Below are 25,540 nucleotides of genomic sequence, written 5' to 3'. Positions count from 1 at the left end.
GACAACCAGGGAGTCTATATCAGAATTTTGAGTTGGCTATGACAGAGGATGTGACTTTGGTTTAACCCATCATGAAATGCTGAGCAACCGTTCGGTATGTGGAATTAATGGTGTAATCATGCAAAAGCGCCTACTGGTTGAAGCCAATGTGAACTTCAAACAGGCCTTACACGTGGTTTTATCATTGGAAAATGCGGCAAGTGGAACAAATGAGTTGCAGGGTATTCCGATGGAAATGGACACCCTTGCCAATCCAACTGAACTTGGGGAACACCACATAAGTGAAAGTAATTGTTGACAGAGAGTCGATTAATGTGGCCCAAACAGGGAGCCCTGGCTAACAGATAAAAACAGGTGTATCAGAGGTTTTGTTCACTGTGAGAGCTGGCTCTGAGAAGTTGGGTCAGTGTCAAGGACTTCCCACGTGTAAGTGAAGGATCACTTGGTGATGGGATACTAGCCTCTGTGCAATTATTTCAGTGCTTAGCTGCAAGGTTGTTTGAGGAATAATGGCAAGCCTGTAAGAAAATAGTTCATGATTCACAGCAAAGGTATATCCTTCCGAGGTAAAAGACTCAAGAAGAAACTAAGTCAACCATGGTTAACCAAGGAAGTTAAGCATATCAGATTGAAAGAATAAAAACATGCAATTTTGCAAAGTTTAGTACTAAGTCTGAGAATTGGAAAATTTCAAAACCCAACAAGGTATGACCAAAAATAATGAGGAAGTAAATAAACTTTCAAGTACAACTGGATGACAGTTTTGCAACAAGCCTACATTCTGTGCACAGAAATGACTCTGAGCTTCTGGTTGCTTGCCACTGTCCCCTGACCAATCTGTCTGTCTCGGACTTGCCACAACTCTCCATCGAAGCTCAGTACAAGCTAGAAGAACAGCACCTCATTTTCTGTTTGTGAACTCTACAGCCTTCTGGACTCAACATTGAGTTAAAAACTTTTAGGGCCTGAGCAGCTTCCCCCATGTCCTTACCTCAACCCCCACACACCAGGCCTTGACATCACATGGGCTGCAACCATTAACAACCCACTGCCAACTGCTAACAGTCCCTATTAGAAACTATTCATTCTTCCAGGCTGACCTTTAGCCATTCCCTCGTGTGCCCAACGTTTTCCTCTCTCTCTAGGCTCTATCTCTACCTATTGTTTACTCCTTCCCCTTCTCCCACCCCATCTTCAGCATATAGAACAATAGTTTCCTAGCTACAATCAATTCTGAAGAAGGGTCACTGGACCCGAGACGTTAACTCAGCTTTCGCTGCAGACCTGTTGTGTTTTTCCAACAATTTCTGATCTTGTTAGGAATATAACACTTCCGTTTAAAAAGAGGAGACAAATGCAGGTAACTATCAACCAGTTAGCTTAATGCCTGTAATTGGGAAAAGAAGGATGTATCAGCAGAGCTTTTAGAAATATATAATATGATCAAGCACTGTCAATGTTGCTTCATGAAATTGCAGTTGTGCCTGACAAATTTACTAGAATTCTTTAAGGAGGGAACTCACAGGATAGATAAAGGGTTTGTAATATATTTGGATTTTCAGAAGACATTTGACAAGGTACGATACATTAGGCTACTTAATAACAGTACATGGTGTTAGAGGGAGTATATTAGCGTGGATAGAGGATTACAAAATGAATAGAAGATAGAGAATTGGAAAAAAAGTGGGCATTTTCAGGATGGCAACCTGTACCACAGGGATCAGTGCTGGAGGCAAAGTCGTTTACAATATGTATTAATGATTTGGATGAGGAAAATGAATGTATTATAACAAAGATTGCAGATGACAAAAAAATGGAATAGAATAGAAACAGAATTGAAATTTATTGTCACAGTACTTTTACATGAAAAATATAATGAAAAGTTTTATAAGTTGCCCCAACATGGTACCTACATCAATGACAGAACTCATACATAATAACAAGAAAAATGTAAAATTAAGACAAAGTTTGTTACGGTTCAGTTAACAGCTTCTGGGCTTGGGGAAAGCTGATTAAGGAACGATGGAACACCATAAAGACGTAGTGAAATGAGACCACCATTCCGGGACAAGACCCCACACTGGGAAAAGACCACCACACCAGGCCATTGGAATACTGGAAGCCTCTGCCAAAAAAGACCGCCATGCTACAACTCCTGGATGAGACCACTTGCCAGGCTGCTGAAACAATTGGAAGCCGAAAACAAAGATCTCTGCACGAGGACAAGACTTCCAAGTTGGGACAAAACCTCCAAGCGGGGACAAGATCGCCATGCTGGAATAAGACTGCCACATTGGGAAACCACCACACTGTGCCAAGACCGCCATTCCTTCTCTTCAGACTCCAGGTCTAGTCATGGACCTGGAACCTCGGCCTAGCCTGCAAGTCCAAGGCAGGGGAGTCAGCCTGCAACCTGCTCCTTGCTCACCAGGAGGCCCCCAGGCTGGAGCAGAGCCGTGACCAGCTTGTCTTGATCTTGCTGCCCCTGATGCCAGAGGCCTCCTCCTTCACCAGCCACTCTCCAGACTTAAAAGAAAATGAAGAGAAAAGGAATAAAAGAGAAGAAAAAGAGCTAAAGAAGAAAAGAGAAAGAAAGGCGATGGGATTGGATGAGCCCCAGGCTCAGCCTACCCACTCTGCCATCTTGAAAAAAAAGGTGGAAAACTAAGTGGTGAGGATGCACAAAGAGTTTGCAGAGGGATAGAGACACGTTAAGTGAGTGGGCAAAAACTTGGCAGATGGAATATAATGTGGGGAAATGAAAGATTTTGGCAGGAACATTTTGGCAGGAACAATAGAGGAGCTAAATGTTATTTAAATGGAGAAAGATTGCAGAAAGCTACAGAAAAGGGATTTGGGGGTTCTTGTCCATGAATCACAAAAAGCTATCAAGTGAATGTTGGCCTTTATTTCAAAGTTGAATGGAGTTTAAAAGTAATGAGGTTTGTTAAAACTATACAAGAAACTAGTCAGATCAAATACAGTTTTGGGCCTCTTATCAAAGGAAAAATATATGAGCGATACAGGAGTTCCGGGAAGGCTCATTAGCCTGATACCAGGCATGGACGGACAGTCTTATGAAGAGAGGTTGAGTAGATTGGACCTATACTTGTTGGAGTTTAGAAAAATGAGAGACAACCTTATTGATATATACAATGTTTTTAGGGACTAGACAAAGTAAATGTGGAAAGGTTGTTTGGGGTGAGTCTGTGACTAGAGGGCATAGTCTCAGAATAAAGGGTTGGACTTTTAAAACAGAGATAAAGAGGAACATCCTCTCTCTGAGAGGGTAGTGATTTTTTTTGAATTCTTTACTACAGAGGGCTGTTGAGGCTAAGTCCTTAAGTATATTCAAGGCTGAGGCAGACAGATTTTTAATCAGGGTTATGAGAAAAAGGCAGGAAAGTGGAATTGAGGGTTATCAGATCAGCCACAATCTCATTTAATGGTAGAGCAGACTTGATGGATTGAATGGCCTACTTCTGCTCCTATGTCTTGTGGTCTCATTATAATAGGGAGAGCAGTGGAAGGAATGGAACAGATGGGCTGTGTCTGCAAGACTGGCACCATTTAACTTTTGCAAGACAGGCAGGCATTTCTCTGCAGGAAAAACCCACAAGGAGCAGCAAGATGATGTGCTTCCTAATTAAAAAGGCACACAATCATAGAAATCTTTACAAATCTCCAGGTCCTTGACAAGACATACTTCTTATGGAATTATTGTGTCAACATGTCTTATCATTACAAATTCCTGGTACACAGTCAATCAAATAACACTTTTTTGATTCATTTTCTATTTTCCCCATTATGCTTTAACTACTACCACAAACAATTTAAAAAGTTCCAGCTAATACATAGCATTTACATAATAAAACATGTGATTTAAATTTATCACATGTTGCCGAGCCAATTTGTCATTTCTTGACTTGGAACCACACTCACAAAACTCATTCACTCACTTACCAACATATACACTGTACACTCCCACAGGATGAATCATGCTTGTCCTGGGAAGCAGGGGGAGGAATCATAGGGAGACCCATCAAAATGGCTCCCTGCGCAATTCCAAGGGGAATTGTCCCAGGTTGGCCTGGGATGTAAATCAGCTACCTACTTCAAGGAGCGAAGATGCAGAGGAGCTGGTGTTGGACTGGGGTTGACAAAGTTAAAGATCAAACAACACCAGGTTATAGTCCAAAAGATTTATTTGGAAGCACTAGCTTTCAGAGTGCTGCTCCCTCATCAGTTAGCTGTGGAGTTGGACCATGAGACACAGAATTTATAGCAAAGGATTACAATGTCATGCAACTGAAGTGATATTTTGAGCAAAGCTAGATTGCTGTTAAGTCTTTAATCTTATAGAATGGGTTGCAGGTTTTTCATTCTAAAAGATGAAAATCTGAACAGCAATCTAGCTTTATTCAATATATCATTTGAGTTGCATGACACGGTAATCTTTTGCCATAAATTCTGTGTCTCATGGTGCTGCTCCATAGCTACCTGATGAGGGAGCAGCACTCCAAAAGCTAGTGCTTCCAAATATACCTATAGGACCATAACCTGGTGTTGTGTGATTTTTAACTTCACCCACTTCAAGGCAACAATCAATTAACATTTAATCAGCTACTAATCCAATGAAAGAATCTTATAATTAAAGTATACTGTGTTCTTCATACTAAATTAAACCATTGATCCCTGTTAGGGTGAAAGGAAAGGCTGGTAGGTTTAGGGAATGCTGGATGATGACAGAAATTGAGATTTTAGTAAATAAAAATGAAGCATACGTCAGGTACAGACAAGTGAGATGGAGAGAATCCTTAGAAGAGTATAAAGGCAGTATAAGTATACTTAAGAGGAAAATCAGGAGGGGAAACAGGGAACATGAGATAGCTTTGGCAAATAGAGTTAAGGAGAATCCAAAGGGTTTTTATAAGTACATTAAGGACAAAAGGGTAACTAGGGAGAGAATAGGGCCCCTCAAAGATCCTGCTGGACACACTTTCCTCATTCCTGAAGAAGGGCTTATGCCCGAAACGTCGATTCTCCTGTCCCTTGGATGACTACCTGACCTGCTGCGCTTTTCCAGCAACACATTTTCACCCCTCAAAGATCAGCAAGGCAGCCTATGTGTGCAGCCACAGGAGATGGGGGAAGATACTAAACAAGTATTTTGTATCAGTGTTTACTGTGGAGAAGGTCATGGGAGATATAGAATGTGGGGAAATAGATGGTGACATCTTGAAAAATGTCCATATTGCAGAGGAGGTGGTGCTGGATGTCTTGAAAAGCATAAACATGACTAAATCCCAGACCTGATCAACTGTACCCTAGAACTCTGTGGAAGGCTAGAGAAGTGATTGCTGGGACACTTGCTGACGTATTTGTATCAGTGATAGTCACAGGTGAGATGCCAGAAGACTGGAGGTTGACTAACGTGATAGCATTATTTAAGAAAGTTGGTTAGGAAAAGCCAGAGAACTATAGCCTGGTGAGCCTGACATTGGTGGTGGGCAAATTGTTGGACGGAATCCTCAAGGACAAAATTTACTGTATTTGGAAAGGCAAGGACTGATTAGGGATAGTCAGCGTTGCTTTGTGCGTGGGAAATTATGTCTCACAAACTTGATTGAGTTTCTTAAAGACATAATGAAGAGGATTGATGGATTTCAGAAAGGTTTTCGACAAGGTTCCCCATGGGAGACTGGGTAACAAGGTTAGATCTCATGGAATTCAAGGAGAACTAGCCATTTGGATACAGAACTGGATCAAAGGTAGAAGACAGAGGGTAGTGGTGGAGAATTGCTTTTCTGACTGGAGGCCTGTGACCAGTGGTGTGCCGCAAGGAACTGTTCTGGGTCCACTACTTTTCGTCAATTATATAAAGGTTTCGGATGTGAACATAGGTGGTATAGTTAGTAAATTTGCAGATGACACCAATATTGGAGGTGTACTGGACAGCAAAGAAGATCACTTCAGAGTACAATGGGATCTTGATCAGATGGTCCAATGGGTTGAGGAGTGGCAGATGCAATTTAATTTAGATAAATGCAAGGTGCTGCATTTTGAAAAGCAAATCAGAACAGGACTTATACACTTAATAGTCAGGTCCTAGGGAGTGTTGCTTACAAAGAGACCTTGGAGTACAGGTTCATAGTTCTTTGAAAGTAGAGTCGCAGATAGATAGGCTAGTGAAGATGACATTTGGTATGCTTTCCTTTATTGGTCAGAGTATTGAGTACAGGAGTTGGGAGGTCATGTTGTGGCTGTACAGGACAGTGGTGAGGCCACTTTTGGAATATTGTGTGCAATTCTGGTCTCCTTCCTATCCGAAGGATGTTATGAAACTTGAAAGGGTTCAGAAAAGATTTACAAGGATGTTGCCAGGGTTGGAGGATTTAAGCTATTGGGAAAGGCTGAATAGGCTGGGGCTTTTTTTTCCCGGAGGGTCAGAGGCTGAGGGAGGGGCATGGATATGATAAATAGACAAAGTATTTTCCCTGGGGTGGGGGAGCCCAGAACTAACTAGAGGGCATAGGTTTAGGGTGAGAGGGGAAAGATATAAAAGGGACCTAAGGGGCACCTTTTCATGCAGAGGGTCTGTAATGAGCTGCCAGAGGAAGTGGTGGAGGCTGGTACAATTGCAGCATTTAAAAAGCATCTGAACAGGTATATGAATAGGAAGGGTTTAGAGGGACATGGGCCTAGTGCTGACAATTGGGACTAAATTAGATTAGGATACCTGGTTAGCATAGACGAGTTGGACTGAAAAGTATATTTCCGTGCAGTACATCTCTATGACTCTATATAGTATTTGCTATAGTATATACATAGTATTTGTGTTGAGGAAACTGCAGCCAGTCAATAAGAATGCAATCAGTATGTATGACAAAGAGCACAATATTCCTTAGTCTAAAGTTCTCCGAAATGTGCATTTAATGTGAGCCACCCATCAAATCAAGTTCTGAGTCCACGATCACAAGCCTATGGGCTGTACCATAGTTTGAACTATTCACCACTTAATTCATGCAGATACTTGGCTTCTGAAGATGAACATATGATCGTCAGCATGTTCCTGTGTTTCAGATAGAAAATTCCATGGCAACAACTTGAACAGCAGAAGGTTCTCCCTCTGAACTGGTTCAGCAGTTCTTCACTATATTAACACCACCAAAAAAACAGCTTTATTTCATAATTCACCTCATTCCTGTCTGAGACAAGTTCTGTGTTTGCAAAATGTTATTATGCTTGATTATGTAACTACTATACTTAGGAATTCAGGATCAATGGGGAATTCAGCCCTTCAAGCCTGTTCCAATTCAATAAGATAAGGGGTAATCTAACACATTAAAGGAATTCCTTCTATATGATAGATTGATACAATACTAAATCAGTGGTTCTTATTTATCTGGAATGTATCATCCTGCATAAATATAGAGTTGCATATTTACTTTATGTATAACCATTTATAGTGTGTTATCAAAGAACAAAGAAAATTTACAGCCCAGGAACAGGCCCTTCGGCCCTCCAAGCCTGAGCCAATCCAAATCTACTGTCTAAACCTGTCACCTAATTCCTAAGAATCTGTATTCCTCTGCTCCCCACCTACTCATGCATCTGTCCAGACACATCTTAAATGAATCTACCGTGCCTTCCTCTACCACCTCTGCTGGCACTTCGTTCCAGACACCCACCACCCTCTTGAATAAAGTACTTGCCATGTGTATCCCCCTTAATCTTTTCATCTCTCACTTTGAAAGCATGACCTCTCGTTATTGAATCCTCCACCTGGTAAAAAGCTTATCGCTATCTACCCTGTCTATACTCTTCATGATTTTGAAAACCTCAATCAGGTCTCCCCTCAATCTCCTTTTTTCTAATGAAAACAAACCTAACCTACTCGACCTCTCTTCATAGCAACATCCTCATAAACCTTCTCTGCACCCTCTCCAAAGCGTCCACATCCTTTTGGTAATGTGGCGACCAGAACTGTACACAGTATTCTAAATGCGGCCGAACCAATGTCTGGTACAATTTTAGCATGACCTGCCAGCTCTTATACTCAATATTCCGTCCAATGAAGGCAAGCATACCATATGCCTTCTTGACCACTCTATCCAGCTGTGCAGCAACCTTCAGACTGAAGCAATCCACAAACATGCTTTATGTACACTAGTATTGCATCCTTGATCAAAGATTTGGGATGGAAATCGCCAGAGCAAAGGAGACAGAAATACAGGCTGAGCAGATTCTATAAAATATGGAATGGACTGGCGAGTCATGTACCTGGTGCCCTCTTGCTATGATAAAATATGAGTTAGCCATCAACAGTGACTATAAAGGTCATCTATTGTCAAGACAGTGGACAACCTTTCTGCCCAAGGAAAATCTCACAAGAAAACAAGCCATTAAAGGAAATAGTCACAGCCACATCACTCAAAATTTTCAAGACCCAGCTTTAGATTGATCATTTATAGGTTTTCATCATCAGGACCCATGCTATCTATGAAAATGTTGATGGAATACAGATTTAATCTGCATTATAGGCACAACTGAAGTAGAAGGAAAAAAAGGCAGAATTGAGGCAAACTTTATTGTCCAGCTCTGATCCAAGCCAAAGTAAACTAATCTGGGATTGATGAAGACCGGTCCAGCAGTACTGAAATGATAGAACGCTTATGCAGCAATTGAAACCTATTGGTTTACAAACATAAGTGAACAAATCACAGATGTATGATCAGGCTCAGGAATTACAGAAAAATGAAATTGCTTAGAAAAAAAAGGAAACATGAGTGCTCTCATTGCAGAAATAAAGGTCTGGATTTAATACAGCTCCTTGGAGCAACCAGGCCCACTTCCTCAGTGCAGAGGCACTAAACCAGTCTCCCAGCAAAAGAATCCCATCCCCACCCGACCTGTTAAGTCAAAGAGGCTGATGCAGGATGTCAGTTAGGTTCGCAGCTGCTGCTCTCGGAGAGTGCGTTACGGGCGATTGTTTCTTTATTGACAATTTTACAACACGGGAGAAAGTGAGGACTGCAGATGCTAGAGACCAGAGTTGAAAAGTGTGGTGCTGGAAAAGCGCAGCAGGCCAGGCAGTATCCGAGGAGCAAGAGAATCGACATTTCGAGCATAAGCCCTTCTTCAATGTTTTACAACACAGCCCAAATTCAATTTTTATCCCATAAGAATTCCAATACTTAACTCATAATTCACTCTTGATGATGTAAGTAAATGACATGTCAAATTTGGGATTGCTTAGCTTCATGTATAAAGAATTGGGCCAGGTACCAGACAATGGTCAATGCCTACCTTTATTCTCGTTCTCTGGAATCTGCTCTATCTGCAAGAAGGGCCAATTGGGGAGAGAAAAATGGTCCTGAAGTAAATTACTACATCTCCATTACATGACTGACTTTTGAAAAGTCAACTAGTCTGATGATTGAACATGAATTGCTGAAATTACATTGGTTGATATCATTTACAAAATTAACCAAAGAAAGCAACAATGTGATTAGCATGGACGAAGTCACAGTAAACACATCTTAAACATGTTACTATAGTTCCAGCATAACCAACCAAGACAGCTTTTTCACCAACTTCCAAAACTTACAGCCCAAAAGCCAACTCCCCCATCACAACACAGAAATTGTAATAGTAGCTTAATTGAAGTCTGAAGTGGCACAAACCATGACATGCAGCAATCTGAATGACTCCCAATCAAATCATCATAAACACTTCACTTTAAAGTAAGTCATTTTACTTTTAAAAAAACTTTGAATCCAACTGCACGTTTGTGGTAGTTCTAATCATCAGAATTATGAGGCTGCAAAGGTTCAGAGTCACTTTCAAAACAAATGAAATGTATCCGCAAAGTACTGTATTGAAATTACATCAAGATTGAAATTACCCAAGCAAAACTTAAATAACTTGTGTATTGCACACATGTCCATATATACAAGTCATTTTAACAATATCATTACTGATGACGTACAGAGCGTTCCAACATCATGGTTATGAAATATCTGTACCATGTACCAATCGGTACATTTTGTTACCATTGTTGATATCCCATGCCACGCATCTTGTTCTAATGCTGAATGTAGTATGGGAGAATGCACTTTTGGTATTTATAACATTCCATACAGTACACGCTATTATTATTTACCATGATTCAGTAACATACTGAAACAGTTTTCTACTGCTATTGGTCAGGCACTGTATTTATCACTGATCCCTCTTCCTCATCCACACACTGATCTCTGCCAATAACATCTCCATGGCAGGTCAACTTTCAGATGTATGCTGTCGACAGTCAGTCCTATCAATCACTGCCTCTCTAAACACCTTTATTGTCCCAATGTCACACTGCTTCTCTAGCATCCTGTCTCAAGGGAGTTGCTGCTCAGAGAAAAGAGCAAAACACCCATCTTCAGTTTCCAACGCAAAACTCTGTATTCTTGCCAATGACTTCATCTTCCTCCTCTTTCCCCACCCCTAAATGCCGCTGTCTCAGGATGAAGCCGGCTGCTTGTAGTTTTAGCATCCTATTTGACCCTCAACTTACAAATTCATATTCTCCGCATTATAAAGATCACTGTTCACCTCCACTCTAACCCAATCCATCTGATGCTCTCATCCATCTCTCTGTCATTTTCAAATGCTATGAATCCAGTGGTCTTCTGGTGAGGTCTACCTTCACTTCACCTAACTATTTTCAATCCTAACTCACAAAATGTCTAATTTACCCATCATTCCTATATTTGTAGAACAGCATTACAACAGCATCCACCCTATCAATACATCTTTTGTTTGATTGCAGTTTCATCAGTTTCAAACTCCCTCACTCTCTGTCCCAATATTGGTGGCTGCCTAGGTCCTAAACCATTTTCTAACCCCTATTCATTTTCCATGTCCCATCACTTCTTACAAAACCCTTCATAAAACCCAGCATTTTGGCCAAGCTTTTGACCAGATCTCCTCATATCGGTTTTGGTATTTCTTTTCCTCACTCCTCTGTGAAGGGCCTAGGTTTTCCACTTTACAGATACCATATGCATGCAAATTTTTGACTGCTGCTTGATGCACTAAGGAGTAAACAGAGAGAGGAGTGGACAATATTCAGGGAAGGACTCAGGCAACTGAAGGCACAGCCATCAATGATGGAGCAATTAAAATTGAAAGTATATAACAAGCCAGAATTGGAGAAGCGCAGAGATTTTAAAGGGTTTGAGAGCTGTAGGAGGTTACAGAGATGGGGAGGGGCAAGACAATAGATGGATTTAAATTTCAATTATTCTCATTATTGTGGCCTGACCATCAACCAGCATATGTCAGCAAGTGTTAGAATGACATGTGAACAAGACGGTGCAAGTTACATGGACAACAGTGGTTGGGTTGAATATAAAAGTGTGCAGAATAAGATTTCAGTTCAGTCAAGACTGGCATTCCACTATCATTTCATGTCTAGTTCCAATTTCTCTTCCCTACACTGCAGCAGAAAAGGTCAAATTTGCAAAGTGAGCTAAACCATGCTTTCATTCATTCTATGACTGCAGTTGCTGCAAAGCCGTGACTGCCTCATGTCTCTGCTGGATTTGGAGGCACAAATATGTATGACATAGTTTGAATCATTGCAAGGTTTGCTTCAATATAAACTGCTTGTAAAAAAAGCATAACAATACTTGCATCTCAATGTACAGTGGTCCTAAGATGTAATTAAATGTTTAAAATGCTAAGAATTAGCCTAAGAGTTGAGTGAATAATTGTGCACTATTCTGTTGGTCCTGTAATTAGCATCTGACAGCTCCGTTCCTATTTATTTTGCTTTATGTGTTCACTGATGTCAAGCATTGATCTTCTCCTGAAGCAAGAAAAATAAATATTGGACTTTCAAACCCATTCTAAGTATAGGGAAAGAGAAAAAAATAGATTAAAAAGTGTATAGTTGTTAGGTTTTCCCTGCACACTGCTGCTATAGGAAATGTTTTAAGAAAGGATGCTGATCAAGACCACCAAAGATTCTGTTTATATTCATCAAGCCTAAGGTGATAACTAGAAGATCACTTCAGACAATCTTCCACCCTATACAGCAGCACCGTGTCCATTCATTGGACTGTATATCCAGAGTCAAAGTTACTAATTCTAATCCATTGCAATAGGTCTTATGCACTTGTGTTGCTGTATGGTCACATACCTAGTGATCAAACTGTAAGCAATGAAGCTGGAGACGAATCAAACACAGAAGGTTGGAGAGGTCAACACTTATTAATAACACAATGTCACAAGGCAGAACTACCTTAGCAGTACTTAATATCACCATTTAAACAAACTGAAGTTAAAATAAAAGCAAAGAGCTGTCTTCCCAGATGTAATAATTCCAAGAGTAGGAATGAACTATGAGCGAATTTACTGAAACATTGCCAAAGCTCACCAAAGCTATGAATATAGTTCTGGTACTTCTACAATAATTAAATTTGACGGCTTTGGAACACATTCTATTAACAGATAAAATGACACCACCTCATGAGCTGCAGCAATTATTTTGTTACCCCAATTTATAAATTAAATACATTTCTAAATTACCTGAATTTCTATAGTATCATGACGATTATTTAAAACATTTACTAACACAATGTTTAGAAGTAAAACAAAACTATTGAGAAACTAAACTCTCAAAAATCTTCAATCACATTCTAGCTGTGTAATGAATGGTTCAATGTTATTTGATAAATGTAAGTTTCAGGTAGAAAACAACCCAATACCTGTCAGAAATTGTTATTGTTATAAACTTGACATGTTAAGACTGCCCAATATAAAAGGACCTAAATGCCTTTATCACTCTAAGATGGCACAGACACTTAAAAGAAAATGATAAATATAAATCAAACAAAGTAATTTAGAGAAAAGCTGTTACTGAAGTTGGTCATTCTTTTCTTGATTCAAACTTGACACCTGTGTGAATACTATGCAGATACAAACTTACGTGTGAATGCAGGAATCACCAAGCTGTAATACTTGCGTAACCATCTAATATAGTGTCAAATATGGAATATACTGCCACTGAATGCCCTTGATAAAAGTGCAGCACACACATCAACATTTTCCATAAAAATAACAACTGTTTTTTGAAATTTAAATGAAGAAATTTGAAAAATATTACATCTTGGAAGTTTCTCCTATTTTCCCCTTCCACAGTCTAATGGTACCTGAATAAGAGTTTGAAGGCACATACATTTATTTAAAACAACAGGAAAAAAAAGCCTATCTGCCCACAAGTCTGAGGAACTTCAGCATGTCTTTCTCTGAACCGCTGTGTCTCTCTCATACATCTATAAGGAGAGGCAAGAAGGTGGGGGGGGGGGGGGGGGGGGTTGGGAGCAGATTCTTTGTTGTACTAAAGTAATAACTTAAGCATGGCAGAAGGTACTGAGACAATACTTATTCCCAGGCACAAATAACAGTTAGTGACAGACAGCAGACAAAAAAATGTATCTGTGAGATCAGCTCAGGACAAGAAACAGATTGTGAGATAGAATGGCAGAGCAATATACACAGGGAAGGACAGAAACATGGGGGTACAGCCAAAGTCAGAAAATACAGATAAGACCTCCACATCCTGACCTGTCCAGGCTCACCTGCAGCCTTCTCCATACCCTGCAGAAACCAAGGCCAGAGAGGCAGATCTGAACAGAAACAGTTGAGAGCGCAGCTAAAAACAACAGTAAATCATAGACAGACGTTAAAATACAGAAAAAGAAGGATGGAGAGAGAGGAAGTTGGGACAGAAAAAGGCCAAGAGGCACTCAAAAATACAAAATAAGAGACAGAATTTCAGTCAGATACAGACAAAAACAACAACAATAATGTGCAATAATTTAACTTCCTTAAAATCCCAGTGCATTTCACATGTGTATCGTCAGACAAAAATTGACACCAAATCACAACATAAGTAGAAAATCCACAACTGAGTAAATTCAAGACAGAGATCAACAGATTTCCAAAGCTTAAATTTATCAAGGATTAAAACAGGAAAATGTGTTGAGGTCAAAAACCAGATAAGATATAGCAGAGCGGGTTCAATTAGCTGAATGGCTTATCCCCTATGTTCCTAAGATAGCATGATGTGGAGGTGTTGGACTGGGGTGGACAAAGTTAAAAATCACATAACACCAGATTATAGTCCAACAGGTTTATTTGGAAGTACTAGCTTTCGGAGCCCTGCTCATTCATCAGTTTCAGTTGCATGACACTGTGATCTTTTGCTATAAATTCTGTGTTTTATGATCCTGCTCCACATCTACCTGATGAAGGAGCAAAGCTTTGAAAGCTAGTATTCCAAATAAACCTGTTGGACTATAACCTAAGATAGTAGTAACAGGTGACTAAAAACTTGGTCAAAGAGCCAAGTTTTAAGGAGCTACTTAAAGGATTCGAGAGAGAATGGGAAGCTTATGGGAGGAATTCCCAAATTCGAGCTGAAGGTAAGGCTGCCAAATATGAAATGAAAGGAGCTGTGCAGAAGAGGAGAAAACTGGAAAGGTTGAAAGAAGTTAGCTATAAGGAGGGGCAAATGAACACAACATTCAGAATGTTTTAACTGAGTCAATGGAAAGGATGCTCATGTAGGCACGCAAGTACAGGGATACAGGAGATTGGGAACTGAAGCCTCTTTCCAAAATACCAAATGAGTTCAAGTTGTGGAAAATAGAAGATGGGGCGCTGCCCAGAAAACATTAGAATAGTTGAGTCCAGTAGTAAGACAGCATCAATGAAGATTTCAGAAGTAGTTAAGCTGAGATGTGTCAAGGACAAAAAACAACTCAACAGCAGTGGGTGTAAGTAGTCACTGTGATGGGACAGAATATGTCATCGGAAGCTCAGCTCACACACAACTCAATCAGAAAAGAGACATTGTTCAGGCTCGCTGGTGAGGCAATATCTTACCCTTAGCTTTAAAAAGTACTTGGATAACATTTGAAATCTCAAGACCGTAGTTTAGCATGGGAAAGTAGGACCAGGGTAGGCAGTAGTATACTTTTGACAGCACAGATTTGATGGGACAAAGGGCCTCTTCTGGACTGTATGATTCTATGATGCAGAGTTTCAGGTAGGTTTTCATTGCAAACAGTGGTAATTGGAGGAAACTGCAGCTCATTCAGGATTGGTGTCAGATCATCGTCCCGACAATCGATAAAATTGACAAGATTGAGGATCATGGTGAAGCAGAACTGAATCAAGTGATGTGATTGAGGAGTAATATGTTGATGAGAAAAGGAGCTCACAGAGAGTCATGGTATTGCCAGAACGTCAGAAAGTTAATGGCTCAGTGAACAGACTGGCAAAGAAATAGCTGGAGACAGAAGTGACAGGACAGAGAGAAACAGAGAATGACAGGATAAAGATAAACAGAAAATGACAGGACAGAGAGAAACAGCGAGTAACAGAACAGAGAGAAACAGAAAATGACTGGACAAAGGGAAACATTAAGTGACAGGAAAGTGAGTGACAGGACAGAGAGAAACGGGCTGTGATGAAACAGAGAGTAACAGGACAGAGAGTGACAGGACAGAGAGAAATGGAGAATAACAGGACAGAGAGAAACAGGGAGTGACAGGACAGAGAAAGAGATATAGACAGAGGGAAGGGTCAAGATTAGAGTGGTGCTGGAAAAGCACATCAGGTCAGGCAGCATCCGAGGAGCAGGAAAATCGACGTTTCGGGCAGGAGCCCTTCATCAGACAGAGGGAAACAGAGGGAGAGACAAACAGAAAGATATGCAGAGTAACAGGAGATAGCCAGCATGTTGGTGAGAGGGTCAGACTATTAGCGAGGAACTTAATCTGTGTGACACAGGATTAGCACCGGACAGTGGGACAGAGTGCCAGAAAGGGAGGTCTGATAGTCAGAGAGGGGGGTCCAGACAGTTGAAAAGGATGGTCTGGATGGTCAGAAATGGAGGGAATTGGACTGTCAGGATGGGGGGAATCAAACTGGGAGGGGTGGTGGAATTGGACTATCGGAGGGAGGGTAGGACTGTTTGGGGGATTTCAAACTGTCAGAGAGTAAGGATCAGACTGTCAGAGTGAGGGTCACACCGTTAGAAATTGAGGGCCAAACTGTCAGAGTGAGGGTTGCACTGTCGGGGGCAGGCTGTCAAACAGTGATGGTCAAACTGTCAAAGAGGTATCAGAATGTCAGAGAGTGAGAGCCAAACTTTCAGAGTGAGGGTCAGACTGTCAGAAAGTAAGGGTCAGACTGTCAGAGGGGAGTCAGACTTTCAGAGTGTGAAGGTCAGACTGTCGGAAGCAAGCTGTCAGAGAGTGAGGCAGACTCAGGAGCAGGCTGTCAGAAAGTGTGGATCAGACTGTCAGAGGAAGGGTATAAGACTGTCGAGTTAGGTCAGACTGTCAGAGGTGGTGTCAGACTGAAGGTGAATCAGACTATCAGGTGGGGGTCAGACTGACAGAGAGTGGGGGTCAGACTATCTGGGGGTGTCAAACTGACAGGCAGGGAAGGTTAGATCAGACTGCCAGAGGACGGTGGTCAGACTGACAGGAGTGGGGGCTGTCAGACTCTCAGAGTGGGTATCAGATATGGTGTCAGACTGACAGAAAGTGGGGGTTAGACTGGCAGGTGTGTGTCAGAATGACAGAAAGTAAGGGTCAGACTGTCAAGAGATCAGACTGGCAGGGGTGTCAGGTTGACAGAAAGTGGAGGGTCAGACTGTCAAGAGATCAGACTGGCAGGGGTGTCAGGTTGACAGAAAGTGGAGGGTCAGACTGTCAAGTATCAGACTGCCAGAGAGTGGAGTTAGACTATCAGAGAGTGGGGACCAGACTGTCAGGAGATTAGACTGTCAGGGGATCAGACTGTCAAAGAGTGGGGTCAGATTGACAGAGAGTGGGGATCAGACTGTCAGGGGAGGTCAGATTGACAGAAAGTGGGGGTCAGACTGTCAGAGAGTGGGGTCAGACTGACAGAGGGTGGGGTCAGATTGACAGGGTGGGGATCAGACTGTCAGGGGATCAGGCTGGCGGGGGGTCAGACTGACAGAAGGGAGGTTTAGGACAGACTGTCAAAGGGGGATGGTCAGACAGTCTTGGGGGTGGGGTGCGGTTACACTGTCGGAGTGAGGGTCAGCGAAGGAGTGTGCAGAGTCTGGGAGGTGTCCCGTTCTGGCTATGTTCTAACTCTTTTCTGCAGCTACTCCCAGAGTGAGCACGGCTTGAATCAGGCTGGGGGTAGTGATCGTGTTGGGGCTGATCAATGGGGGCTCCGCGCTGGGGCTGATCAATGGGGGCTCCGCGCTGGGGCTGATCAATGGGGGCTCCGCGCTGGGGCTGATCAATGGGGGGCTCCGCGCTGGGGCTGATCAATGGGGGCTCCGCGCTGGAGCTGATCGCAACGGGCTCCGCGCTGGGGCTGATCAATGGGGGCTCCGCGCTGGGGCTGATCGCTACGGGCTCCGCGCTGGGGCTGATCAATGGGAGCTCCGCGGTGGTGGTGGGGTTCGCTCCAGCCCTCTCCGCCCAAATCGAAGCGCCGTTTCGCCGCTCCCCTCACCTGGGTACACAGCTCGGGGATGACCTGTCGATCTCCCAGGTAGCGAATAGGTTCATGGGCACGGGTTTGGGTAGCCCAGTGCCCGGGACCATGGCGACTCGCCCTCGCTCCGCCATCATCATCGCTCCGTGCCGTCCGCTGCCTCCGCGCTGAGAGCCGGCGCGCGCCCCCGCATCAGGCCCGCCCCCGCGAGCGGACGGGGCAACCAGCGCGCGCGCTCCACCAACATGCCTCAGCCACAGTCAGCGCCTGCGCGTCTGCTCGTGCTGGGTGAAGGGGCAGCACGAGACCAACGGTCACAGACAGAGGGGAGCGGGAAAGTGAGGGAGGAGGGAGGGGAAAGTGAGGGAGGAGGGAGGAGGGAGGGGAAAGTGAGGGGGGGGGGGGGGAGAGGAAGGGAAAGTGAGGGGGGGGGAGGAAGGGAAAGTGAGGGGGGGGGAGGAAGGGAAAGTGAGGGGGAGGAAGGGAAAGTGAGGGGGGGGGGAGGAAGGGAAAGTGAGGGGGGGGGGGAGGAAGGGAAAGTGAGGGGGGGGGGGGAGGAAGGGAAAGTGAGGGGGGGGGGAGGAAGGGAAAGTGAGAGGGGGGGGGGGGGAGGAAGGGAAAGTGAGAGGGGGGGGGGAGGAAGGGAAAGTGAGGGGGGGGGAGGAAGGGAAAGTGAGGGGGGGGGAGGAAGGGAAAGTGAGGGGGAGGAAGGGAAAGTGAGGGGGGGGGAGGAAGGGAAAGTGAGGGGGGGGGGGAGGAAGGGAAAGTGAGGGGGGGGGGAGGAAGGGAAAGTGAGGGGGAGGAAGGGAAAGTGAGGGGGAGGAAGGGAAAGTGAGGGGGGGGGGAGGAAGGGAAAGTGAGGGGGGGGGGGAGGAAGGGAAAGTGAGGGGGGGGGGGAGGAAGGGAAAGTGAGGGGGGGGGGGAGGAAGGGAAAGTGAGGGGGGGGGGGAGGAAGGGAAAGTGAGGGGGGGGGAGGAAGGGAAAGTGAGGGGGGGGGAGGAAGGGAAAGGGGGGGAGAAGGAGAAAGGGAAAGTGAGGGAGGGGTGGGGAAGGAGAAAGGGAAAGTGAGGGGAGGGAGGAAGGGAAAGTGAGAGGGGGGGAGGAAGGGAAAGTGAGAGGGGGGGGGAGGAAGGGAAAGTGAGAGGGGGGGGAGGAAGGGAAAGGGGGGGAGAAGGAGAAAGGGAAAGTGAGGGAGGGGTGGGGAAGGAGAAAGGGAAAGTGAGGGGAGGGAGGAAGGGAAAGTGAGAGGGGGGGGAGGAAGGGAAAGTGAGAGGGGGGGGGAGGAAGGGAAAGTGAGGGGGGGGAGGAAGGGAAAGTGAGGGGGGGGAGGAAGGGAAAGTGAGGGGGGGGAGGAAGGGAAAGGGGGGGGAGAAGGAGAAAGGGAAAGTGAGGGAGGGGTGGGGAAGGAGAAAGGGAAAGTGAGGGGAGGGAGGAAGGGAAAGTGAGAGGGGGGGGAGGAAGGGAAAGTGAGAGGGGGGGGAGGAAGGGAAAGTGAGGGGGGGGGAGGAAGGGAAAGGGGGGGAGAAGGAGAAAGGGAAAGTGAGGGAGGGGTGGGGAAGGAGAAAGGGAAAGTGAGGGGAGGGAGGAAGGGAAAGTGAGAGGGGGGGGAGGAAGGGAAAGTGAGAGGGGGGGGAGGAAGGGAAAGTGAGGGGGGGGAGGAAGGGAAAGTGAGGGGGGGGAGGAAGGGAAAGTGAGGGGGGGAGGAAGGAGGAAAGGGGGGGGAGAAGGAGAAAGGGAAAGTGAGGGAGGGGTGGGGAAGGAGAAAGGGAAAGTGAGGGGAAGGAGAAAGGGAAAGTGAGAGGGGGGGAGGAAGGGAAAGTGAGAGGGGGGGGAGGAAGGGAAAGTGAGAGGGGGGGGAGGAAGGGAAAGTGAGAGGGGGGGAGGAAGGGAAAGTGAGAGGGGGGGGGAGGAAGGGAAAGTGAGAGGGGGGGGGGGAGGAAGGGAAAGTGAGAGGGGGGGGGAGGAAGGGAAAGTGAGAGGGGGGGGGAGGAAGGGAAAGTGAGAGGGGGGGGAGGAAGGGAAAGTGAGAGGGGGGGGAGGAAGGGAAAGTGAGAGGGGGGGGAGGAAGGGAAAGTGAGAGGGGGGGAGGAAGGGAAAGTGAGGGGGGGGGAGGAAGGGAAAGTGAGGGGGGGGGAGGAAGGGAAAGTGAGAGGGGGGGAGAGGAAGGGAAAGTGAGAGGGGGGGGAGGAAGGGAAAGTGAGAGGGGGGGGAGGAAGGGAAAGTGAGGGGGGGGGGAGGAAGGGAAAGTGAGGGGGGGGGAGGAAGGGAAAGGGGGGGGAGAAGGAGAAAGGGAAAGTGAGGGAGGGGTGGGGAAGGAGAAAGGGAAAGTGAGGGGAAGGAGAAAGGGAAAGTGAGGGAGGGGGGAAGAGAGGAGGATGGGGAAGGAGAAAGGGAAAGTGAGGGGAAGAAGAAAGGGAAAGTGAGGGGAAGAAGAAAGGGAAAGTGAGGGGGGGAGGAAGGGAAAGTGAGGGGGGGAGGAAGGGAAAGTGAGGGGGGGAGGAAGGGAAAGTGAGGGGGGGGGAGGAAGGGAAAGTGAGGGGGGGGAGGAAGGGAAAGTGAGGGGGGGGAGGAAGGGAAAGGGGGGGGAGAAGGAGAAAGAGAAAGTGAGGGAGGGGTGGGGAAGGAGAAAGGGAAAGTGAGGGGAAGGAGAAAGGGAAAGTGAGGGAGGGGGGAAGAGAGGAGGATGGGGAAGGAGAAAGGGAAAGTGAGGGGAAGGAGAAAGGGAAAGTGAGGGGAAGAAGAAAGGGAAAGTGAGGGGGGGGAAGGAGAAAGGGAAAGTGAGGGAGGGGGAAGAGAGGAGGATGGGGGAGGAGAAAGGGAAGTGAGGGAGGGGGGAAGGAGAAAGGGAAAGTGAGAGAGGGGGGAAGAGAGGAGGATGGGGAAGGAGAAAGGGAAAGTGAGGGAGGGGGGAAGGAGAAAGGGAAAGTGAGAGAGGGGGGAAGAGAGGAGGATGGGGAAGGAGAAAGGGAAAGTGAGGGAGGGGGGAAGAGAGGAGGATGGGGAAGGAGAAAGGGAAAGTGAGGGAGGGGGGAAGAGAGGAGGATGGGGAAGGAGAAAGGGAAAGTGAGGGAGGGGGGGAAGAGAGGAGGATGGGGAAGGAGAAAGGGAAAGTGAGGGAGGGGGGAAGAGAGGAGGATGGGGGAGGAGAAAGGGAAAGTGAGGGAGGGGGGAAGAGAGGAGGATGGGGAAGGAGAAAGGGAAAGTGAGGGAGGGGGAAGAGAGGAGGATGGGGGAGGAGAAAGGGAAAGTGAGGGAGGGGGGGAAGGAGAAAGGGAAAGTGAGAGGGGGGAAGAGAGGAGGATGGGGAAGGAGAAAGGGAAAGTGAGGGAGGGGGGAAGGAGAAAGGGAAAGTGAGGGAGGGGGGAAGAGAGGAGGATGGGGAAGGAGAAAGGGAAAGTGAGGGAGGGGGGAAGAGAGGAGGATGGGGAAGGAGAAAGGGAAAGTGAGGGAGGGGGGGAAGGAGAAAGGGAAAGTGAGGGAGGGGGGAAGAGAGGAGGATGGGGAAGGAGAAAGGGAAAGTGAGGGAGGGGGGAAGAGAGGAGGATGGGGGAAGGGAGAAGGGAAGTGAGGGAGGGGGGAAGTGAGGAGGATGGGGAAGGAGAAGGGAAAGTGAGGGAGGGGGAAGAGAGGAGGATGGGGAAGGAGAAAGGGAAAGTGAGGGAGGGGGGAAGAGAGGAGGATGGGGAAGGAGAAAGGGAAAGTGAGGGAGGGGGGAAGAGAGGAGGATGGGGAAGGAGAAAGGGAAGTGAGGGAGGGGGAGAGGGAAATTGTGAGGAGGTAGGGAAGAGGAGATTGGGAGGGAGAAAAGGAAAGTCAGGGAGAAAGGGAACGTGTGAAGGAGATAGAGAAAGAGAAAGATGGGGAGGAAGAGAGGGAAAATGAGGGAGAAAGGGAAAGTGTGAAGGAGGATAGGAGGGGGTGTGTGAGGCTGACGGAGAGGGGAGAGAGGGAGGGAGGGAAAAAGATGGAGATGGGGAGAGGGAAAGCATGGAGGAGAGATAAAGGGAGATAGGGAGGGAAAGAGAGGGAGGGGAAGAGAGAGAGAATGGAGAGGGAGAAAGGAAAGTGTGAGGGAGAAGGAAGAGAGAAGTTGTGGAGGATGAGAGGGAAGGAGTGGGAGAAAGGGAAAGTGTGAAGGTGGTAGGGAAAGAAAGGAAGATGGGAGGGAAAGTGTGAGTCAGACAGGAAAAGTGAGGAAGGGAGGAAAAGAGAGGGTGAAGGCGGTAGATAGAGATGGGGAGGAGAGAGGGAAAGTGTGAAGGAGAGAGATAAAGAAAGAGATAGGGAGGGCAAAGTGGAAGATGGGGAGGGAGGGCAAAGTGGAAGATGGGGAGGGAGGGCACAGTGGAAGATGGGGAGGGAGGGCAAAGTGGAAGATGGGGAGGGAGGGCAAAGTGGAAGATGGGGAGGGAGGGCATGAAAGGGAGGGAGATGGGGAGCGAGTGAGGGAAATTAAGAAAGGGAGGGAAGAGAGGAAGATGGGGAGGGAAAGTGCATATGACAGAGAATTGGAGGCAAGAGAAAGATGGGAAAAGAGAGAGGGAAAGTGTGAGGGAGATGGGGAGGGAGAGAGGGGAAGTGTAACGGAAAGAATCATAGAAATGTACATCAAGGAAACATGTCCTTCCATCCAACTTGTCCATGCTGACCAGATATCCCAACCAAATCTAGTCCCACCTGCCAAGAGGGAAAGTGAGAGAAGGAGGGAAAGAAATGGGGAAGAACGGAGGGAAAGAAATGGGGAAGAACAGAGGGAAAGTGTGAGGGAGAAAGAAAAAGTATGAAGGAGGTATGGAAAGAGAGGAAAATGGGAAGGGGAAAGTGTGAGGTGGGGAGGGAGAGAGGGGAAGTGTAAAGGAGAGGGAAAGAAAGGGAAATAGGAATTGAGGGAGAGAGTGAAAGGGAGGGAGAGAGGGAAAGTGTGAGGGAGATGGGGAGGGTGAGAGGGAAAGTGAAAGAGAGAGGGAGATGGGGTGAGAGGGGAAGTTGGGGAGAGGTGATGGAGAGAGGGAAAGTGTGAGGGAAACAGGGAGATGGGAAGGGATACAGGGAAAGTATGAGGGAGAGACACAAAGAGATGGGGAGGAAGAGAGGGAAATGGGGGGGGGGGGGGGAGGGAAGAGAGTAATAAAGTGTGAGGGAGAGCCGGAAAGACACGGAGAATTCGGAAGAGAAGGAAAGTGGGAGCGAGGGAAAGAGGGAGGTGGGGTTGTGAGAGGGGTATTGTGAGGGAAGGAGATGATTAGGGAAAGAGGGAGATGAGGGATGGAGAGAGAAACTGAGAGAGGAAGGGAAAGAGAGAAATGGGGAGGTAGAGAGCGAAATTGTGAGGGAGATGTGGAAGGAGAGGCAGAGAAGGCAAATATGAGGGTGAAGGAGATGGGGAAGGATAGAAGGAAAGTAAGGTAGGGAAAATGAGAGGAAGAAGGAGAGGGAGAGTGGGAATGTGTGAGGTAAAGAGGGAGATGGGGTTGGGAGCGAGGGATAGTGTGAGGGAGGGAAACGGTGATGGGGAGGGAGAGAGTGAAAGTGGGAGGAAAAGAGAGGCAGATGGGGAGGTTGAGAGGGAGGGAAACTGAGGGAGATCTTGACGGAGAGCGGAAAAGAGGGAGGTATGGGGTGGGAGAGTAGGAAAGAGAGGGGGAGGGATAGAGGGAAAGTGTGAGGGAGAGACTGAAAGAGAGGGAGATGGGGAGGGACAGGGAAAGTGTGAGGGAGGGTGAGAAAGAGAGGGAAATGGGGAGGGAGAAAGGAAAAGAGAGGGGGGCTGAAGGAGAGGGAGATGTGGATGGGGGAAGAGAGGGAGATGGGGAGGGAGAGAGTGAAAGCGAGGGAGATGTGGAGGGGGGTGAGAGAAGTTGGGAGGGAGGGAAAGAAGGCGATGTGGAGGGAAAGTGAGGGAAGTTGGGAGGGGTGAGAGTGAAAGTGTGAAGGAGAGAGGGAGATGTGGGGTGACAGCAAAATAGGGAGGGGGAGCAAGAGAGGGAAATAGTGAGGGAGGGAGATGGGGAGGTATACAGGGAAAGTGTCAGGGGCAGACCGAAAGAGGGGGAGATGGAGAGTAAGATTTTGGAAAGACTGAAAGTGAGGGAGATAGGGAGGCAGGCAGGCAGGCAATGTGTGTGTGTGAGAGAGAGAAAAAGCAGGACATGGGGTGGGAGAGGAAAAAATGCAAGCGAAAGAGAGGGAGCTAGGGAAGGAAGGAGGGAACGTATGAGGGAGAGAGAAACTGAAGGAAACAAGAAGATGGGGAGGGAGAGAGGGAAATTAAGTGAGGGAGTGAAAATGTGACAGAGGTAGAGAAACAGGAAGATCGTAAGGGAGGTGGGGACGGAGAAAGGGAAAGAGGGAGATGGGGAGGGAGCGAGGAAAAGTGTGAAGGAAATGGGAGAGAGGGAAATTGTGAGGGAGAAGAGTAGGGAGAGAAGGAAAGTGTGGGGGAGGGAGGAAAAGAGAGGGAGATGGGGGAATGGAGATGGGGAGGGCAAGAGTGAAAGGTAGGGAGATGTAGAGGGAGTAAAGGAAATTGTGTGGAAGGGAGGGAAAGAGGGAACATGTGACAGAGGTGGGGAGGGAGAGAGGGAAAGTGAGAGACGGAGGGAAAGAAATGGAGAGCGAGAAAGGGAAAGCGGGAGGAAAGAAAGTGTGAAGAAGGTAGGGAAAGAGAGGAAGATGGGGAAGGAAAGAATGAAAGGGAGGGAGATGTGTAGGGTGCAAGAGAAATTGTGAGGAAGGGGGGGAAAGAGGGAGATGTGGGAAATGCGGAGGGTGAGAGGGAAAGTGTGAAAGAGAGGGACATGGGGGTGAGAGAGGAAGATTGGGAGGGGTGAAGGAGAGAGGGAAAGTGTGAGGGAAACAGATGGGGAGGGATACTGGGTAGGTAGGTGTGAGGGAGAGACAGAGGGAAATGAGAAGGGAGACGGAAAGTGTGAAGCAAGGAGGGAAAGTGTGAGAAAGATGGGGTGGGAGAGAAGGAAAAGGGGGAGATGGAAGAGAGAGGTAAAGTGGGAGGGAGGGAGAGAAAGAAAGACAGATATGGAGGAAGAGAGGGAAAGTGTGGAGGAGGGATTAAAATGGAGATAGGGAGGGTGAGAGGGAAAGTGTGAAGGAGATAGTGAGATGGAAAGAGAGGGAGATTGGGGAGGGAGGGAATAGGGAGAGGGAAAATATGAGGGAGAAAGGGAAAGTGGAGGAGGGATTAAAATGGAGTTAGGGAGGGTGAGAGGGAAAGTGAAGGAGAGAATGAGATGGAAAGAGGGAGTTTGGGTTGGGAGAGGATACTGAGGGAGGGAGGGAAAAAGCGAGATGGGGAGGGAAAGTGAGGGAGAGAAGGCAAGTATGAGGGAACATGAGGGAGAAAGGAAAAGAGATTGAGATGGGGAGGGTGAGATGGAAAGTGTAAGGGAGATGGGGACTAGAGGGAAAGTGGGAGGGAGGAAAACAGGAAGATGGGGAGGGAGAGAGGGAATGCTTGAGGGAAAGAGAGAGATGGGGAGGTAAAGAGGGAAATTGTGAGGGAGTTGGGGTGGGAGAGTGGAAAAGAGAAGGGAGGGAGGGAGAGGGTGCAACTGTGAGGCAGATGGGGAGAGAGAGGGAAATTGTGAGGTAGCGACTGAAAGATGGAGAGGGAGGGAGGAAAGTGTGAGGGAGGGTGAGAAAGAGACAGATGGGGAGGGAGAAAGAAAAAGTGAGGGGGACGGGCGGAAGGAGATGGGGATGGAGGGAACGCACGAGAGATAGTGAGGGAGAGGGAATGAGAGGGGGAGAGAGCAACTGTGAAGGCGAGGGGAGATAGGGAGGGATAGAGGGAAAGTGTGAGGAAGGGTGAGAAAGTGAGGGAGATAGGGAGAAAGGAAAAGTGGAGCGGTGGAAGAGGAAGATGGGGATGGAGGGAAAGAGTGGAAATAGGGAGACAGTCAAAGAGAGGGAGATGTAGAGGGAGTTAGGGAAATTGAGGAAGGGAGGGAAAAAAGATGTGGAGAGAGGGAGCTGGGGA

General features: G+C 46.7%; 1 protein-coding gene across 3 annotated transcripts in view; it reads right to left on the bottom strand.

Moving 5' to 3' along the window:
• The window catches only part of LOC140455247 (phosphofurin acidic cluster sorting protein 2-like), a 580,263-nt gene extending 562,508 nt beyond the window's left edge, over positions 1-17,755 (bottom strand). For 2 of the 3 annotated variants that reach the window (XR_011952804.1, XM_072549988.1), the window contains exon 1: positions 17,563-17,755. Coding sequence is in view for 2 of the 3 variants with exons in the window: in XM_072549988.1 (XP_072406089.1) it covers positions 17,563-17,684 (122 nt within the window). In the remaining variant the exon portion in view is untranslated. The remainder of the gene's footprint in view (positions 1-17,562) is intronic. The other variant, XM_072549975.1, reaches the window with a different exon arrangement.
• Between the last annotated feature and the right edge of the window lie 7,785 nt (positions 17,756-25,540).

The sequence above is a fragment of the Chiloscyllium punctatum genome, chromosome 3 (genome assembly GCF_047496795.1).
Source record: "Chiloscyllium punctatum isolate Juve2018m chromosome 3, sChiPun1.3, whole genome shotgun sequence".
Taxonomy (NCBI): domain Eukaryota; kingdom Metazoa; phylum Chordata; class Chondrichthyes; order Orectolobiformes; family Hemiscylliidae; genus Chiloscyllium; species Chiloscyllium punctatum.
Note: the sequence above shows the minus strand (reverse complement) of the source record. Positions and strands in the feature narration are given on the sequence as shown.